This window comes from Ascidiella aspersa, chromosome 5 (genome assembly GCF_963924565.1).
Source record: "Ascidiella aspersa chromosome 5, kaAscAspe10.2, whole genome shotgun sequence".
Taxonomy (NCBI): Eukaryota; Metazoa; Chordata; class Ascidiacea; order Phlebobranchia; family Ascidiidae; genus Ascidiella; species Ascidiella aspersa.
Window position 1 is genome coordinate 19340392 of NC_139451.1, and position 19712 is coordinate 19360103.

Genomic DNA, 19712 nt, shown 5'->3' on the forward strand with positions numbered 1-19712 from the left:
CTAGATTTCAACAGTATCACTTAGTTGTATTTGTAACATATAAAATTGACAATGATAACTTGGGCTTGTTTTTTATTTAATTATTTTTAAAACGAACGAAACAAAACGTAATCTTAAATATTTTGCAGGCAAACTTTTTCTAAAAAAAAGTAATAGTTTTAACTGATAAACACATATGTTGACATTTCTTACGAAATATAAGAAGTGACCATTGACATGAAATCATATCTTTTTAAAGACGAATAAGATAGCTTTGCACTCGTCCACATTTTTCATGTGAAGGATTTCCTTTCTTTCGGTCAGTTGAATTTTCTCCACTTTTACAAGCTCATCGATGGCTTCTTGTATTTCGTCGTTGTACAATTTCACATCACCGTAATATCTGTTTCTTACGTTGAACATCAAAAAGCCCCCAGGCTTGACAACATTGAGCATCGCCTAAAAATTTAATTAAGTATTTAATAAGGCCGTTATATGTTAGTTTTTGAGGTATTTAATATAATCAAACTGTTAACCCGCTTATAATACCTCCTGCTTTAACAAAATAAGCGAATTTACGCGTAAACAGGTTCCACAAATAAATAGGTGAATGGTGATCCAAGCCATACGTCGTAGAAATGCGGGTCATAATACGTTTTTAAGGAAGTATAAGCTTTAGGAAGCTCTTGTTTGTGTAATAAAAAGACGTAAGTCCGCTTCAATAAGAAATGCCATGGTGTTTCTGCTTTAGAATTTTTTACCTGGCGACCCAAGTCGCCATTTTACAACTCTTCCATCGCAATTGGGTATCACGTTTGTTATTTACTTTAATAATGATGAATCATTTGCGAAACGTTACTTCTGCCTTTCGTTAAACGTAAGTGCCTGCGAATAATGTTAAGTGTTTAGCGCGATTATTGAAGTATGCCAGAATCATCTTTTGTAATTTCTATATAGTATGTATTAAAATATTGATATTACCTATGCTTTACCATAGAGAAACTGCATACATTTTGAAAGGACAAATAAAGTGGCACAAAAATGTGTGCTATTACGTTGACGCGATATATTCTGAAGTTTCAAAACAACTAATTAGCGTGGTTAACGATAGATATTTTGTGTGCTTATATATCATGGCTATATACTCGCACTATTTTTATATATGTAACTGCGTTAACATGACCTGAAAAATGTGTATACGTTTGCATCTGGACATTAATTAAAAATGAATTGAGTAGCACTGTCCAACAAAAAAGTTCACTGTTCAATTTGAATCCTAAAAACATTCAAAAGTGGTGCAATTTTTTGTAGGTACCTTGAATGCGGACGCCGGTAAATGATTAGGAAGAAGTGAGCCAAAACACGTAACCGCGTCGTACATGTTGTGCGAAAATGGGAGTTGGCCGTCAGGCTGCAGCCAAAAGCAAGTTAGCGATCTGCAAAATATCACATCACTATTTATAGTCATTAGGACCCATTATTTTTGAGACTGAGACACTTAAGAAAATTAACAGCAAAGATTTACTGCAAGTTTAACTGAACTTTTAGAAACATTGAACCTTCGTTAAAGCGATGTTTGATTTCTGGATAACGTTCTACTTAAAGAAGGCCTTTGTGTGTGTTCAAGCTACAACTATAGAAACGCGTTAAATTGAAAAAAAACATTACGAACTTATAGCTTTTAGAATCCCAAAAAGTCTTTCAGGTTACCTGATCGACAAGTTTTTTTTGTGCAAGATGTGAAGCATTTCCATGTTGGCGTCTAAAACGTCGATTTGGCCGACAAAATTTGCTGTGTGACGTAGATGATATGGAAAAAGGCCAGTGCCTAAACGTAAACAAAAATACATTTTGTAAATCAATTCAGAGTAACAAAGAAGCACAAATGAATAGGGACAAATAAAAACTGTAAAAAAAACGCAATTTTTCAGTCAAGGTGTCAGCAAATGTAAGTGAACACGTAATACGATCTATAAAAAACAATGTCTTAAGCGGTTTTGTCTATAAATCATAGCATTAATATTCCTGTCACTTTAAAAAAAGCGGAATTGGACTCAAACTCATCGGAGCAGGACCTAAATGGCCTAAATTACACCTTAAACCGAAGGCAGTTGAGTCGGTGTTAGTGATAAAGTTATGGTTGGGTTTCGGTAAAAGGTAATATTAGTATGCTCGTTTAGGTTTTATTCCATATTAGCCCTTATTTTCGACTTATTTCGATCTATTATGTTTCCGAAATTGTTTTGCTCGGTGCTCAAGTCCCTATATACAATAGTTGACTGCGCGAATTTTGATAACTTCAAGTTTATGCGGAAAAAGTTTCAGAATTCTTGCTTAACATTAGGCACCCTAAAATTTCCAAAATGCAGACTCGTTTCGTAATGCGTAACACCTAACCTAAGCGTGATTAGCCACTTTTTCGGTCCTTCTATAATGATAGTATGCAACGGGTGTATTTGCTTATGTGGCGCACCTGTTCCAATATCCAAAACAGTAGTTGTTCGACAATTCTCCACGTAGTTTAAAAGCAGCTGCGAAGCAACCGCCGGTGCAGTATACCCCAACACCCTGCTGTGTGAATCGTAATGCTTTGCCCAATCGTCGTAGTAATCCTGAGATTGTTTGGGTGTTTCACAAACAATTGCCGTTTTAGTCGCTTCCAACGCAACTTGTATATCAGCCGATACATCGAAAGTCTTTCCATTGCATGACATTATGAAATGTTGCTGGTGACCTGCAATACCGTAGAGTTATGTCCAGTGTTGTAAACAAATTTTTTTGATATTACTTATGTCAGTGACTTTGGTGCACTTAAGTCAAGTCAAAGCATTACAACACTTCTACTAATACTTAATGATATACTTATGCTTCTACTATTGTATTTTATTTAAATTATTTAACAATTCGCTGAAGTTTATTTGTCCGGCAGACTTAAGTCAGGTCAGGTCATTTGTCCAAAATACTTCAGTCAAGTCAGGTCATTTTGCTCAAATGACTTAAGCCAAATGAAGTCATTTGAAGACAGTAACAGGTGTTAAGGTATTGCAACACTGCTACGAATACTTATTAATATTACTATGCTTCTATACTAATGCATTTTATTTAATTTTTTTTTCTTTTTTTTTTGAAAACATTGTTACTTAAATGCAAATGCATTGTAAACTCTTCACTTATACCAATAACTGTAGCCTAGCTAACAGCGTACAGTTAGGCCCGATGTCCATTTTACAACGAAACCGCATTTTACGAACATCAAAGTTTGTAATAAATTATAGGAAATTATGGTAAGAGTATGTGGACGCAACTTCCGTCCAAACGAATATCCGGTAACTAATTAGGGCAGATAATCGCAGTTAATGAATTATAAAATCAGGATATAATTAATTAGTAGTTTTACAATGTGTTACAATAAATAGTTTTTTAAATTTACGTTTTTTTATAGCAAACCTAGGTTTTACCTATTGTTAACCAAAACGTACAACGAATAATATTTTAACACGTTTTTTGTTCTTTTTTGGTCGCGTTTTACGCTATTATGTAAAAAAAACTCTCAGTTTAGATTTATATTCCAAAATCCTAAATTGTCCAACACCCTCATAATCCAATTGGTGTATTTTTTAAACTCTTGTCATGTAATATTAGTTATTACTAGGGCAATAATTTTTTGACTTGTCATAAAAAGGTAAAATTTTGTCAAGATTTACACGAAAAAAATTGAAGTTATTTCAAGTCAAATTCAAATAAAAACGCACAAACATCGTTTACAAAATTAAAAATAACTGTAGTTAGCGGTTTTGAAATTGTCGTTCAGTCAATATTTTCGGCAATTTAACTGTATTATTTCTTATTTAGAGCAATATAACGGTATATACAAACAGTATTTGTTGTCATTTTTCGCTTATAATTTGCAATTATCCCATTTCTTATATCGATAATACTGTATAGGTCTTTGTTAAGTTTCTGCAATTATTTTTACCTTGCATGATAACAGTTTTATTACGTTTCTTCGACTACTTTAAGTTGTATTTCAACTGTTTACACAACATTTTTCTAAAATAACCAGCGTCCTGTTTTGTTTGGCCTATTGTCTTGTTGAAATGACAAAAATATCAACTAACATTTTCAAGTTTTACAAAAATTCGAAAAAAAAATTATTTGTGTTGGACTGGTAGTCAGTAAGACATCTAAAACGTGTGGGTAACGTTGCCAAGAATAAATGCAGTACTTTATACAACAATGTGTTGTTTAAACAGTCAAAATTTTGTCAAAATATATATTTTTACGTCAGATATGTCAAAATTTAAATTTTCTAGGTCGAAATTCTATTTTTTTGGTCAAAAAATAATCGACCCACTAATCACAGACTTTTTACAAAGGCTTACACTTTCACTAATCGCACATATAGCCAACCTCAAAACCTGTATTAATACAGCGACAATCAACTAAAAATAACCTAATCATTTGCACTACATGGCGATACGGACTGACACCTATGAAATGCATGAATGTTTGGGGTGCTGAGTGTTCCTAATTTAAATTTCTATGTACAATTATAAAAAGCTAAATGATGTTGCAAGGCCGCAAGACAGACGCCTCACGTAAAAGTCGTGACTTTTTGATTCTGTGAGCTAAAATGAAAATGAAAACTAAATTGTCTCAGAAAAAATGCATCCTGTATTTTTGGATTAACTATAGCAGAAAGCTGTGTAACAATTTTACCGATAGCAAATGCCAAAGACATACGCCAACCCTTTCTGTACAACACAATTAATCAGTTTAGTCAGTCAAATCCCCTTAAACTTTTCGTTATTTTCACTTCGAAATGTCAAAAGCAAAATACTTTCTGATCGTAATTAGGTTATTATTTATGAAATTCGAGTGGTATAGTTAAGACCGTTGTTCGGTAAAACGAAACCTTTTAGACCTAGAAACGACATTCCTTAATTGCAATGTTTTTTTGCATTTATCGACGAATTATAGTATGAATACGAAATGTTAACTGCACTTTACTTCGCAATCGCCAATACAGTGCCCATTTTGCGATGTCTTTTTCAGCAGAATAATTTTGCATCCCTGTGAAAAACAAAAGCGTCGTCTGTATGGTTCTGTATTACGCCCTTTGCGACGAAATTAAGTGCATTGGCATACATGCGATAGGTGACGTGGGGTTTTCGGCATTTATTTTGGCGTTTTATTTTTATTTTTCCCAACTTGATTTTGCTGTACTTCCCCACGTATAACCACTCGAACTAATAATTTTATCTTTCATAAAATTATCTCTTTTTGGAGTCAAACAAATAGAAACAAAAAATATTTTTATGTATTGCAATAATTTGAGTTTATTTGAATAAAATCAATTTTCGTTTATTAGGCCAAATTTTTGCTTATTTTAATTACCCTTTTCGGTTTTGATAACTTTTTGTTTTAATTTTGGTTAAACAAATTATGACGTGTAGTGACGCCATTGTTTTTTACAAACTACAAAATTGAATTACATAACATTTACGCACTGTAGAGTGGAGCCAAAATTTTAAAAGAGAACTTACGAATACCGTATTCCAACCAATGTGACCATTTTTTATATTGTTAAATCTTTTTGAATAAATAACAAGTCCCAGTTAAGTCATAATTAAAGCAGGTCGACTTCAGGGCCACGTCTTAGTGACGAAAATACAACTTTAAACTGTTAGAACTTTTTTAAACTCGTACGATTACAAGCAATTTCTGAAGTAAAAAACAACAAAAGCGCAACATAGAGCAAGTTAACTGTTTTATATCCAAAAATTAGGATAAATAGCCCATTTTATAAAAAAGGTGCTTGATGAAAATGCTGTATTTTAACCCAAGTCATTTGGCGGGCATACTTAAGTAAATTCAATTTATTTGTCTAACAGGCTTAAGTCCAGTCATTTTTCCCACATGACATAATCCATGTAAGTCATTTGAAAACATTGACTTAAGTGCACGTAAGTCAAGTCATTGACTTAAGTCATTACAATACGTCTACATCTACTAATAGTTATTAATATCGTTATGCTTCTACTAATTTATTTTATTTAAATTTTTAAAGTTCTGTTGGCATTTAAAAATTCATAACCAGACCTACTCATCACCTAATTTTAAAATGCATTATAAACCCTTAATTTACACCATTCATAGCCTAGCTAATAGACGACTGTTCGGCAACGATACCGTATTTTATCAACATTAAATTTTGTAATAAAGTACAGTATCGAAGTTTGACAAATTATTGTAAGAGCAATGTCAATGTGAACGCAACTTCCACCCGAACGAATGTCGGATATTTAAGTAGGCCTGATAAAAACCGCAGTTTATAAATTACCAAATCAGGATATAATTAATTAGAAGCTTTTACAACATTTAACAATACAGCTAATAATATCATGCTATATAATATATTATGTAAAGTGTAAGCTACTTTGTAGTATACCAGGAATTGCTCGTAGCTAGATTATATATTTCTATTTATTGTGGTATATACTTCCCCCCTATGACACCTAAACTTGCATTTATACACCCAAATCCTAAATTTTCAACATACCTATAATCCCATTTAGCGTACTTCATGTGATATGACTTATCACTAGCGCGATAATTTTTGGACTTGTCAAACAAAGATAATTCTCTTGTTTATCTTTGGCATTACTATAGTTTCTTTTTGAACTGACAAAAATATGAAGTATTTTCATAAGTTTTGCATAAACCCGAAAAAATAATTGATTTCTGTTCGACCGTTAGTCAGTAAAATATCAAAAACTGTTTGTTGACGACGCCAAGACACTATTAGAATACTTCGAACAAGACTATGATGTTTAAATCATTGTAATTATAATAGGTCATTTTTTTTCTACCGGTACTTGTATACGCGTGGGTGTAATAGAAAATATCTCAAACATGAAGTTGCAAGGTTGGAAACAAAACATATCTCAATTGGTTGGACGTTAAAGGCTTTCGCAAGAAACTTCTATTGTATAAGCTTCTTTGTAAAGGAATGATGCAACCCATTTTCCTTCATGCTGTGAAAAGGACTGTTATCACATTTTCCGAGAAAATAGGTGACATCATTGACGAAATTAGCAGCAGATTCGCTAATTTTTTTCTTTTTCTTTTATCATGACAAAAATGACCGTTACGACACCTACTGAAAAAATGACCGTTACGACACCTATTGGAAGCTTGTAAGCTGCGAGCAGTTTCCACGCTTAAGAGAAATTACATGTGTTCCATGTTTGGTAGCACCTACATTTGAGAAAGCAGTTTCTCAATTATAAAGCGGATAAAAAGTGATGTATGAAATAGAATAGCTGATGAAATGTTGGATGCCTGTTTACGATTGTCGACAATTGAAATGAAAGCTGACATTGAGGCAGTAATCAGAAGAAAGAAACAATACTTTATTGGTTATTTTGTTTGTGCTTTAATTATCTTCCTTAGTATAATAAACTCCGCTCATGCAACTTAACATCGGGCTGATTAAAACGGTAAACTCGCATTATGTATACAATTAGGGTAAGAAACTCGCAGTTTATTGATTTCTTTGGAGTTTCCCGACTGTGGCCCTCAAGGCTTCGTCAAAGTTTTTGCGGCCCTTCATTCTTCCAATCTTAGACCACCCTGCCGTATATTAAAAGCAAACGCAGGTCAAGGTTAGATGTGGGAGTTGATCTCAGGGTTGCCGATTCAAAATTCAACCTCGCATCGAGGTATTACTGTGGTCACTGAAGTTAGAATCTAACTAATCAAGACTTACATACCGTTACTTAAGTTTTTTTTCAATTTAGCTACAGATAATATTACAGTGAGACTCGGGTACTACATACATGTTATGCGTTTTATTTCTGTAGCGTCTATACTTCCGCGCACCAGTTTTGTGCAAACGCCCAATACAGGGTACTTCGAGTTTAACGATTCAAAACTCTCTCTGTAGGGTTCTTTTTGGCAATGCAATTTTAAACTTATGATTGCAAACAACAAAAATAGTACTCTTATTAAAACGTCCGTACATGGGTATCCAAATAAATTTGCAAAGGCTTAAGGTATAGGAATTAAGGATAGGCACATTAAACCATAAAGCCATTTATAGATGATTATACTTTAACATTTTTTCTGTATTTTCATGAAACTGAAATAATAGCTAATAGTCGTAATCACGTATAATAAATGGCATTGTTTGACCGCCGGACTGCGGACGGACGGCGGATGGCGGACGATTGTCGCAAAAGTTTGCCCGGACAGTCGCTGGCATGTCATCTTAACGAACAGACAGAGTAACGTCGCTCATACCGCCTCATTTTTAGCTAGAAGCCGGGCTTTGATAAAGAGCGGCGACGTCACACTGTGCGGCGATCGAGTTAGGGAGTGAACAAAACGCCCGACGACGTCAAAGTGCGCTCGCTTCACCATAGGCGCGCGCGTGACAGTTCGTAAAATTCGTAACGTAAACGCGCAAAACTTTTTTTTTTCAAGCGAAAGTACCTGCGTGTACAAAACTTTAAATTAGGTATATAATAAATATTAATTTCGATGTTTCCAAACATTTAGGTTGCTGGTACAACCTAAAGTTTTACCTTCCAGTAGCAATTGACAAATGCCACAAGTTTTCGTTACTTCAAAGATGCATTACCTGCTTAGTCAATTGCTGTGTTCCAAATTCGATTCGATTATTTATGCGTATTAATTTAAAAAACTTAGCACAGCAATGGTTGCATGAAAAAGGGTGGGCGCGTGCGACTTCTCGCAAAACCCCTTGACGTAAAAGCGTAAAATGTTTCCAAACATTTATAACCTGCCTGAACGCAAAACTCAAGTCAAGTACATTGCCTTGGTCAAACTAAAATAATATTGTGGCAAAGTTTAGACTTTTATGTTTAATGGCTTCTTGCAATGTGTTTAACCACGTAAGATATAGTGTAAGTTTCGCAAAACATTTCGTTTTCGGAGCGTTTTCCTTGACATTCTTTCATTAAGCATCAAGACACACAAACAACGTACAGCAACCCTAACTGAGTATAAATCACTTTGGACTGAGTTTACAAAATATCGCATTTATTGCAGGTTTTAAAACTAGGCAAATTTACTTTTTTTCTTTCGTTGTGGACACAGTATGGTACCTATACCGGGATTACGTATTTGCTTGAATTACGCGCGATTTGAACGATTGCTGCCACGGCTTTCGCTTGTTAGTGATTTTCGATGAATAGATGTCACAGGTTTTCGCTATATAAATATGCGAGACGTGTTTAGCCAAGGTTTTGTGTTAAGCAATTCCATTCAAACAAAACACACTACGTTGTAATTTTTGTTTTTCAGTTTGTTATACTCAATATTTTATTAGGCTTATGCCCCGTTGCTCACCGACAGCATGAATCCGAGGGCTCTATTTCTCAAGCTATAGCACTTTCTATCGTCAGCAGACAGCGCAACTTCGATCAAGAATTGGGCTAATAAACTGTGTTTTGTACAGGAAACTGAATGAACGAACGCACACCTAAATGTAAGCACGAATAGCATTAAAACAAACGTATTCATTGCTGCTAAATATAAAATTGTATTAGCAATTGTATATCTTCTAAAATCTAAAAGGCCACGGGCATAACTCTCTAACTAGATATTACGAAAACCAAAGTTTCACGTACTATTTCAAAATTGATCAGGTAACTTAATTTCGTGTTTTTCATTATTACTGATAACCTTTCTTGTAACGTAGTCATGCAAATTATTACTTGCCGATACCCTTGCCTTTAATGCGTAATCATTAAGTGTCCGAAAAATGCAAAAAACAGAGCCGAATATAAAAAAATAACCAGCTGGCATCAAAGAACAATATTTGTAATGACTAACTAAGTTAATTTAAATTAAAATAACTTATTTGTACAGTTTTTAAAAGTAAGTGCATTTATTTGTTGATTAATGGCTGTATTTGTTATTAACGTGAAGAAGTAAAACAAGTAAAATTCGTAAGAATTAATGCTTGGGATTTTTATAATTTTTTAGTTTTTTACCTGCTGTGTCCGAAATTTTACCTGCTGTGTCCGACGGTTTGTAAATCATTAGGACAGTAAGTTTTCTGTCCTAATTTGGCCGAATTTATTTGGAACATTGAATAAAGTAAAACCACTGGCTTACGAGGCCTACTTTAACCATGTAAATCCAAAAATTGTTCGCGCTTCACGCGTTTTGAAGCGTATTTTTACAGTATTTCTGTGCAGCACAAAAGCGTCAGGTGTAGTATAGAGCGCTCAAATTGAAATTTAGGCCAACTTATAATAAAATTTGTACAGGCTTACAGTAGATTATAGGCGGAGTATTTATCTTTTAGTGATTTAATAACTTTTTACGTACGTACGTGACCTTTTCCAAAACATCTACAGAATTTCGGTAATAAAATTGTGGTGTTGCGGTTTTGGCAAAAGGAAATCGAATTTACAGAAAGTTTTATTGTTGCACCGCTGTTAACGACTAACCGTTTTGTAAATTTGTAAGGAATTTTGGCAGCTCACTAAAAACAGTTACCTCCATTGATTTCCATTAGTCTCGCACTAGGTGCATGCTAAATTATTATTTGTCCTGAAATGTACGAATTTCACATCAGCAATGTCCTAATCCTAAACCAAGTATCTGGCCACCCTGCAGGGATTCACAACCTTTTTACGATCTCGAACCATTTGGACACTGTCACGCGTACCACACTTGCAGAACAACTAATTTGATGGAATCATATTTTTATTTATTTTTAGCTTGCAGCTAGCATTATTCAATGGCATTTATAGCTCAAGCTATAAAACAGTAGATTATATCTATCAAGGGCAATCATTTGACATAATTAACCCTCACTGTGTCCCGCAGCGTTGTACGCATAACAAAAACACCATCTTATTTGACCGTATTACGCATAATGAAAAATATGTCATCCACATTTTGTTTCATCCTCACATGTGCGATAGTGCGTACAATCCCATGGGTTGAAAAGCACTGCTTTAATGCATTTAAAGCAGTGGCTCAAGGTTTTGGCACTTGCAGCACACTAGAAAAATAGAAGTTAAAGGGGAAAGGTAAAAATAAATTAAAATAAACGTAAAAAAAACAAAATTATTTCGTAAATTGTAATGCAATGTTACTACACGAATTCCTATTTGCAATTCTAATAACTTTCTCTTTCAATTTTTCAGACAGAAAGCGTACTTGTGTCATCCTTTTACCTTTTGCGCCACATACGACGCAGTGACCTGTTTCGGCTTGCTTCTTCCCAATCTTATGCCAGCAAATACAATAAAGGTAAACTGCCTCAAAACATAACTTAAAATTTTTCAAGAAATCAAAATGAATAAATCGATTTCTTATGATTATTCCGACATACAGTCTTAAAATAATACCAAAGAGTTTCGCAATAAAACAAGTATGTATATTCAACCCTAATAATAGTCATTAGACAGAAAAGCGAATTAAAGGTTTCAGATGTTTTATTTTTTGGAATCGCTCTAAAGAATAATGCGAAAAGTAATATTTGGCAAATCCCCGCCAACCTTTGGCTAAGCCCCTTGGCTAAATTAAGTAAATAACTTTCACGCAAAACTTGCTTTGATTATGTTTGTTTACTTCGTAGTGTTCACACCTGAAGTATCTAAGGCTTTTTAAGACCTTTAAGACCAACTAAGCGTTTTCACTTATAAATGTAGCGATACAACGTATAGCAACTAACTATACTTGTCAAATTTTGCTCTAAATAACAACACCAATAATATAACTCAAGGGATATCGAACTTTATAGAGTTTATGAGTCTCAGGGCGCAACATGTTCTATAGTTAGCATGCACAGCGCCTTCAGGTTAAATTTATTAATAAAAACTAAACAAAGTTGGGCGTAGCGCGAAACATTTTGAAGGTACAGTACTTTAGGAAACTTGGCTATAGAAGGCAATTGGCGTTGTCATGGACTAAGATAACAACTCTTGCACACAGTTTTTCAAATGCAGTAAAATTAATGTCACGTGGCCCACGGCTATAATTACATTCAGCTTACTGCCCAATAAAATTTTCTAAAAGGCCCACATTCGGGCGGCGGCCCACAGTTTGCCGACCACTTGCTCAAACATAGACAAAACAACGCCTAAGCTGTGGGAAAAGTGGATAGGTGATTGGGGACACCTGTCTGTTGTCGACGTTTAATTGGGTGCTCCAGTTTAAACGGTGCCATCGGGAAGGAAATTTTGGCATCAGGTTGTTTGGCCTTGTTTAGACTTAGGGGTGAGAAATTGGTGGGGTTCGAAATTGAGTTCGGTTTGCGGTGAGAATTTTTTTTTGTATAGGCCTTATTCTGACCCTTTAGGTCTTCTCACGACGAGTTTGGGTATTATTCCGATTTAGACTTTATGACGACTATACAGTATTAGTTCTATTTTGACCAAATTTCGAAACGTGATTTATTCTGACGTTAATGTTGCTCTTATTTTGTGATTGGAATCCGCTGTTTTACGATAAAGACAGCATGTTTTCACCTCGATAAAATTTGGACACCACGAAATTACCAAAATGCATACCAGTGCAAAGTTTAGGGCGAATAAAAATGTTGTGCTATTTTAACAAAAAAATCGCATTGTAAGCTCTGACCGAATGTTATAAAGGAAAGTCGGACTATTAAAGTTAAACCTATACACACTGTACAAATACGAGGCTTAGATTATACGTTTATATAATTCATAGAAATACACACAAATGTTGCGTTTAATTGTTATGATATTTTGAAGCCTGAAATTATTGAGATTTAAAAAAAATCAAAGTTTTTTACAGACATACAGGACAGTTTTACAGTCATCAATATTTTTCAAGTGGTAGATTTCCTTTCGTTCAGTCATTTCCACTTTTCCACATTTTACGAGCTGGTCGACAATGTCCAGTATTTCTTCGTTATATGATACGACAACGTCGTAATATCCGATTCTAACGTTAAACAACAGAAAGCCTCCCGGTTTGGCAACAGTTAACATCGCCTACAAGCAAACCACAAGTATAGTTAGTTGCTGTATCGCTACAGTTATAAGCAAAAACGAAAAACCCTTGGTCTTCAAAGCCTTTGATACTTAAGGTGTGAACACTACGAAGTACACAAACATAATAATCAAAGAAAGTTTTGCCCTAAAGTTATTTACTTAATTTAGCCAAGGGGCTTAGCCGAAGGTTGGCGGGGAGTTGTCCAGTATTAGTTTTCTTTAGCATCGATTTAAAATTAAAGCATCTGAAACGCGCTTTTCTGTTTAATAAATATTATTAGGCCTAAATATAAATAGGCCTACTCGTTTCCTTGCAAAACTCTTTGGCATTATTTTAAAACCGTATACCGGAATAATCATAAGAAATCAGTTTGTTCCTTGTTATTTTTTTCAAATTTATTTTTTATGTTTCGAGGCAATATACCTTTATTGTATTTGCTGGCATATGATTGGGAAGAAGCGCGCCGAAACAGGTCACTGCGTCGTATGCGTCTGGAGCAAAAGGGAGTTCACCGTCAGACTCCAACCAATAGCAGGCCAGTGTTCTGCCGAAGAAGAATGGTAAAATCATAGACATGTAACGTGGGTTTCTCAAGTTTTAGGCCTTCTTCACTGATTCTCAAACTGGTGATTTCTCAAACTGGTTTCAGGCTTTTTTAAATTTATGTTCCACACTGTTTCGCCTTACCACTGAGGGAAATTAAATTGGCAAACTTTAATGTGGCTGAAATAAGGTTTTTTCAATTTTGTTTATACATTATCGATAATGCAGCCTTTTTCCATACATTAATGCAGCCTAGCAAATTATGTTATAGTAGTTTATTTTTCTTGGAGCCGTTTTCTATATTAACTGAATTTTGTTACTGAACACAAGTACTTACTAAATACAATGAGTACAACGCAATATACAAGTAAACTGTATAAAATATTAATTGATAGTAACCCAAGCTAAATTAAAATATTTCCGTTCTTTTTTGACACCAGTGGTTCTCTAAAGTTTTTAAACTATTTTGACAAAATATACTTTTAATACTGTTACCTAATTAAACAAAATGTTGTAATATTAAATACATTGCGTTCATCTCTATATAAACAACATATATACCTGATCGATAAGTTCTTGTTGTGTGCGAGACGCAGCATTTCCATGTTGGCGTCCATAATGTCAATTTGGCCGACGTAATTCGCCGTGTTGCGTAAATGAAATGGAAATAGTCCTGTGCCTGAAACGAGGTCAACAACAACAATATAAACCTTGAAAAAATTATATACGCCAAATATTAACAAAGCTTTACATATATATCAGGTCAGGTATACTTCCCATGTGGCGTTTTACTGAAGCAGTAAACTGTATTTAACCCAGGAGCCAAAACAAGTATACAATTATCGTAATATCCTTTCCTCGGACCTATGTATAACCAAACCAAGTATTCAAAAAAAAAATCTAAATCGGTTGTGGGATATAGTCTAAGTTTGGGTGAATTGTAAAGTAAGGTTAGAGTGTATGTTGTCATTATAATGCCCATCTCAGTACTCTGGAAAAAAGCAAGTATGTCGTCACCTACCAACTTTATAACTATATGGCGATTATTTTTTAACTTGTCAAAAAAAGTTAAAATAGTGTCAAACTTTACAGTTTGGGTCAATATTTGTCAAAATTATTTCAAATGTAAATCGATTAAAAATACACATAAATCGCTTACAAAATTTAAACAAAAACTATAGATAGCTTTTAAAATTGTCATTCAGTTTAAATACTTTTCAACAAATTTAGTTTTGAATTATATTCAACGACATTTTAACTGTATCTTATCGTCATTAGGGCAATATACGGTATACGCGCGGCGGAAGAATTAACCAGCAGAATGCATCGAACAAGATATGCTGTCTTTTTTTGTTAGTGATTTGCAATTAACTTATTTTCTATTTTTGATGATATGGGAATTTTTTGCAATTATTTTTACCTTATATTTCAACTGTTGACACAACATTTTTTTTCTAAAATACCAGCGTCTTGTTTTTCTTTCGCATTCCTGTAAGTGTTTGTCTTTTTTTAAATGACAAAAATATTAACTAAGCATTTTCATTGGTTTTGCATAAACAAGTTTTCAAAATTTTAATTTTGTAGATAAAAATTTCTCATTTTTAAGGTAAAAAAATAACAAAATTAAAGCCCTGTTATAACTCATCAACAAAACTCATCACACCATTTAGTAAATCTTACGAAACCCAACCATAACGAAACGATTGTTTTTAAGCTGTGTTTATCAACCTTGCTTAACAGCTGAATGACTTCCAGGAAAGTCGTTTAACGTATGTAACAAATCAGACATATATTTTTCTTATAACAAAGCAGACTTAGGCTACCTTTTCAAAGCTAAAATAAAATTTCAAATTTAGGCTGGTCATAAATAAGCCGCTTTAGGCTATTGGTACTGTTATTTGTCCGAGAACCGTTTGACTAACAACTTTTTTTATTGAAAGAAGCAAAAAAAATTTTTATTTTATTTGAAAGAAGCAAAAAAAAAAATAAATAAAAAATTATGTATTAGAAAAGGGTATACCTGTTGCAACATCCAGAATTTTGGTTTTCTCTTGGTTCTTTACGTATTCTAAAATCAGCTGTGAAGCAACCTCGGGAGTTCTATAACCCAAGGCCTCATAGTGGTTATCGTACTTTTCAGCCCAATGGTCGTAGCGGCCCTGAGACTCCTGGCGGGTTTGGCAAACAATCGTCTTTTTTGTAGCTTCCCATGCAACATTCACGATACCATTACTTTCGTTGGAATTATATTTGCTTGGATCCATGTTTTAACAGAAATTACAGGTAACCAGTACATAAACAGGGAATACTTTGTAAGCTGCAAAGGTAAGATCTAAGATCAACTCGTCGCTAATAAAAAAAATGTCGTAAGTCCAAAAATGTCAAAATTGTTTTCTTGTTTGTTCTAATGAAACTGTTGCGCGTTTTTGGCGAATAGTGTCGTTTCTCGAGCTTTTTAGTTCTCGAGATATGAATTTCTTTAGTGTAGTAGATGCAATTGTTTCTTATAAAATTGCTGCAATTGTTTCTTATAAAAAATTAAGTGTTGTATGTGTCCATTTTACGACAGTTTTTATGTGTTTTGTTTTATAAAGTTACCACCGTTTTATGCAATTATCAAATTTACGACTTAAGACGAGTTTAGTAGCGTAACGATAGGCGAAACCGTCGAAAACAGAACAAAGGGGTGTGACATACCATAGTATTTTGTTCGCGTTGGGCATTTCGGAAGTTAAACCGCCCCGATTTTCAAAAAAAGTAGTTATAGTGAGTGATTATAAAGTGTCGAAACTTCTTCAAAACAGAATAATGTACTTAACATTATATATTAAAATTATTTTGTTTTGTCAAGAAAAACAAAAGGTGTCAACAAAAACAAAACAAAAAAAAAAACATAATACTTTAAAATGCGTTTTTCTCAAAACCATGAATTTGGACTTACTACAATTTTTTTTATTAGCGACAAACTAATTTTAATGCACTTCATACAACGTTTTAAAAGGTCAAATTTTAAACTGAAAGTTAATTTGAAGTTTATATTGATTCAATCACTTTCATTTAGTTAGAGCCTACGTTGTCTTTCAGTACACTGAATAGGTAAATTGCTCAAAGAAAACTTCTAATATAATGCAAAAGCAGCTAAGCCTAACACTTGCAAAGTATAAAACTGACTTATATTCGACTTGCGTTGATGACAGCACAGCAGTGCTGATGGTTTGTTTCCTGTGTAGCCTAAAGCAATATGTTTCTCGAAACAGACAGCGTTGTAGAAAAAACGAGAAAAAATTTCTGCGACAACTGCGGCATGATAATACGTTTACAAATTTGCATTGCTTATAAGTTATACAGATTTCTTATTTTGTGTTTTTTTGCATAGTCTACTTCACATCTTGATGTTAAGTGATCTTCTCCGATTTTGCAACATAAAACCGAGCAAGCTAGCGGAACTAGGACTTGACTTTAAATTGACAAAGTAGGCGATATCTCTAGCGTTTTTCTGTGAAAAGATATATAACCAGTTCAAAGGTTTGTCGTACCGTACACTCAGTATAATTTTTTTCGAAGGGTCCAAACAAATGACTACATATTAAACATTAGTTATTTATCAATTTTGAAAGCGTGCAATATGTTCAACAGCATACCACATCTAATAATGAGCAGAAAATTAACGCTGAATTCATTTATAATAATTGATGTCAAAAGGAACCATTGGGTTCAGTTGTTGATAACTACTGCTCTGCAATGTCTGTTTGTGCATTATGCTTGATTAACATGTTGCGTTGACAATAAGTTTTATCTTAAGATTCCAAACAACTCTAGCCTTCTTTTACCCATTATAATGTTAATGATTCGCTAGTATAAGGCATGGAACCTCATACTAAAATGCAGAACAGTGAACTCATGCAGGTAAGCTTGTGATACCTAACGTATTCTGTCCATTAGATAAATTAGGGTATTGATACAAACCAAATTGTATATTTTTCTAAAATGTGTGCCTAAATGCCTCACAAGGTGGGTGACAACAACGTCTGCTTTATTTCTAACAAAATATACTAATAAACAATAAGATGCCAAAGCGAAATGGACTAACTAAGTTTAAACGTAAATTTGCCCTTTAATCATAAAGAGTAATAATGCTATTGATCAATCGGTTTGACACTGCTAATAATTTCACTGGCACCTGAAGTGTCAACTCATGTCGTTTAAAAAATTGACTTACACCAAGTCAGTTATTACTATAGGGCCAGCAAATGTCAATGAAGTTAAAAGTTTTTAAGGACCTCGTCTGTCCACGAATCAAAGAATAAATTTGTTTTCAGCACCTAGGGGACTGTTTCTATAAGATGTTTATAGGTTAAAATAAAGTTAAAATTTACAATTAAGTTAAAATGTTTTAATAAAGTCAAAATATGTAAAATTATGGCTTTTGACAAAGTTTGTTTGTTTCTTGAGAGTATTTTTTGTCAAAATCGTTGTGGCAGCATTGTAAATCAGGAACTGCGACACAATTAAACCATGTTAACCCATAAAAGCAGGCAAAATGTCACAATGTCCACTTGGATCAGCGGTAACTTTTATCGCAAATTGTCCATTTTTTATTTATTTTTACGTATTTAAATAATTCTTATAAAACAATTTATCTTCATAAACGTGGTCTTTTCGAAGATCAACAATTTGAATTTTAGAAATAGCCTACTGACATTCTGTAATACAAAAAGGCCTAAGCAAGCTAAATCTATCGCCAAAAAAAAAAACGATGCACTTTTAATAATCCATAAAACAACTTGACTTTGCGACGAAATAATACGTTTGGTTCTGAAATCGACAAAATATTATGTTTGAGTAACTGGCATCAATTCAAGGAAGAACTGTGGCCTCTACAAACAAGCAATTTCGTTAGGTTAAAATAAAGTTAAAATTTGATAAAAATAAAGTTAAAAAATTTTTTTTTTAGGTTAAAATAAAAATAGTAATAAGTACGGTGGATTGGATCACAAGTCATAACTAAAATTCTGATGTTTATTTGGTAACGGATCGGTAGCGAAACGACCCCAGACGAGTTGTAATAATAAAGTTTTGCATCGGGAATCGGCTCTGTCACAAATCACAAGCTCTTTTGTGCGGAACTGCTGAGCGACACGTTTGGTCGCGGAAAACGTCGTTCCACATCTGCTTCCCGCCGACTTAGTTTCCCTGGGGAATAAGGCTTTGTGTGAGCCTCTGTTTTCTCAGTGCTGCGAGGTTCCCTGCGCGATTTTAGCTGCTTTGCATTGCGTGATATAACGTCGGTCGTTTCCAAAAAAATGCCCTACTCAATTTCCCAAAAAGGCAAATAAGCAAATTTATAAAAATTGAATTTTTATAATTAGCAACTTGCACTTGATGTTCTGAACATGAAATCAAGTGCTCATTTTATATTTAACACTAGAATTAACGGTGCGTTCATTTTGACCGATTTTTTATTTTTAATTGTTTATATCTTCGCTTAGGTTACTATTTCTTAGGTTTACTAATATTGTAACTTATTGACTTTTCTCAAGTCTGGGTTATATTTTAGCATAATTATGTATGAGGTAGCTAGGTAGGAAGCAATTTACCTTAAATTACCGCCAATGGTCATTTTTACCGTAAAGCAAATTCTAATTCCTCCACGGTTACATTTGCGTTAAACGCCAGCCTTTGGTTGTGGTATTGTTTGAAAACAACAATGGAACAATTGCTGTAGTTGCTGGTAACTATTCTAGGTTATAATTTTGACTTAACAATTCTTCAAAATTCGATGGTTGACGAAAGCAGAAAGCGGAAGTAATTCCAAGCGACTGTGAACTATCAACAAACAGCAAAAATGTCTTGTGGACGCTGTATATTAGGTTATGGCATATGGGTAATGTACAACTTCTGTGAAAGTTTTGCGGATTGAGCTTAATGTGCTAAAGTGCACTAAGCGCTGCTAATTTTCTTGTTCTTGTAAGCTTTTGAATAGCTAATTGTGATCCATGTAACAAGCAGAGCAGCATAATAAAAAATCCCGTTTCATCTGTTTCGCTTATTTAACTGTTTTTCAGTCAATTTTAATGTTCATGTTAGTTGCAAATAGAAATAATCAAAATCCTTTTATGCAGATAAAAAGTAGGTTGGGGGCTGGCACCTGAAGAGTAAAACCCAACTCATTTCGTTTAAAA

At 33.9% G+C, this 19712-nt stretch overlaps 2 protein-coding genes across 2 annotated transcripts; both read right to left on the reverse strand.

The window, feature by feature from the left end:
• Positions 1 to 222: 222 nt before the first annotated feature.
• Positions 223 to 2693, reverse strand: LOC146145244 (uncharacterized). Its single transcript, XM_083390519.1, has 4 exons — positions 2453 to 2693; positions 1690 to 1807; positions 1295 to 1415; positions 223 to 438 (listed from the first exon to the last, which is right to left on the reverse strand). Exons 1-4 carry the CDS (start codon positions 2691 to 2693, stop codon positions 223 to 225), a joined length of 696 nt encoding a protein of 231 aa, XP_083246645.1.
• Positions 2694 to 11869: 9176 nt separating this feature from the next.
• On the reverse strand, positions 11870 to 15835 carry LOC146145245 (uncharacterized). The gene is made up of 4 exons (XM_083390274.1): positions 15551 to 15835; positions 14092 to 14209; positions 13411 to 13531; positions 11870 to 12986 (listed from the first exon to the last, which is right to left on the reverse strand). The coding sequence occupies exons 1-4, from the start codon at positions 15792 to 15794 to the stop codon at positions 12771 to 12773; spliced, it is 699 nt and encodes a 232-aa protein (XP_083246400.1). The 5' UTR covers positions 15795 to 15835; the 3' UTR covers positions 11870 to 12770.
• Positions 15836 to 19712: the final 3877 nt, after the last annotated feature.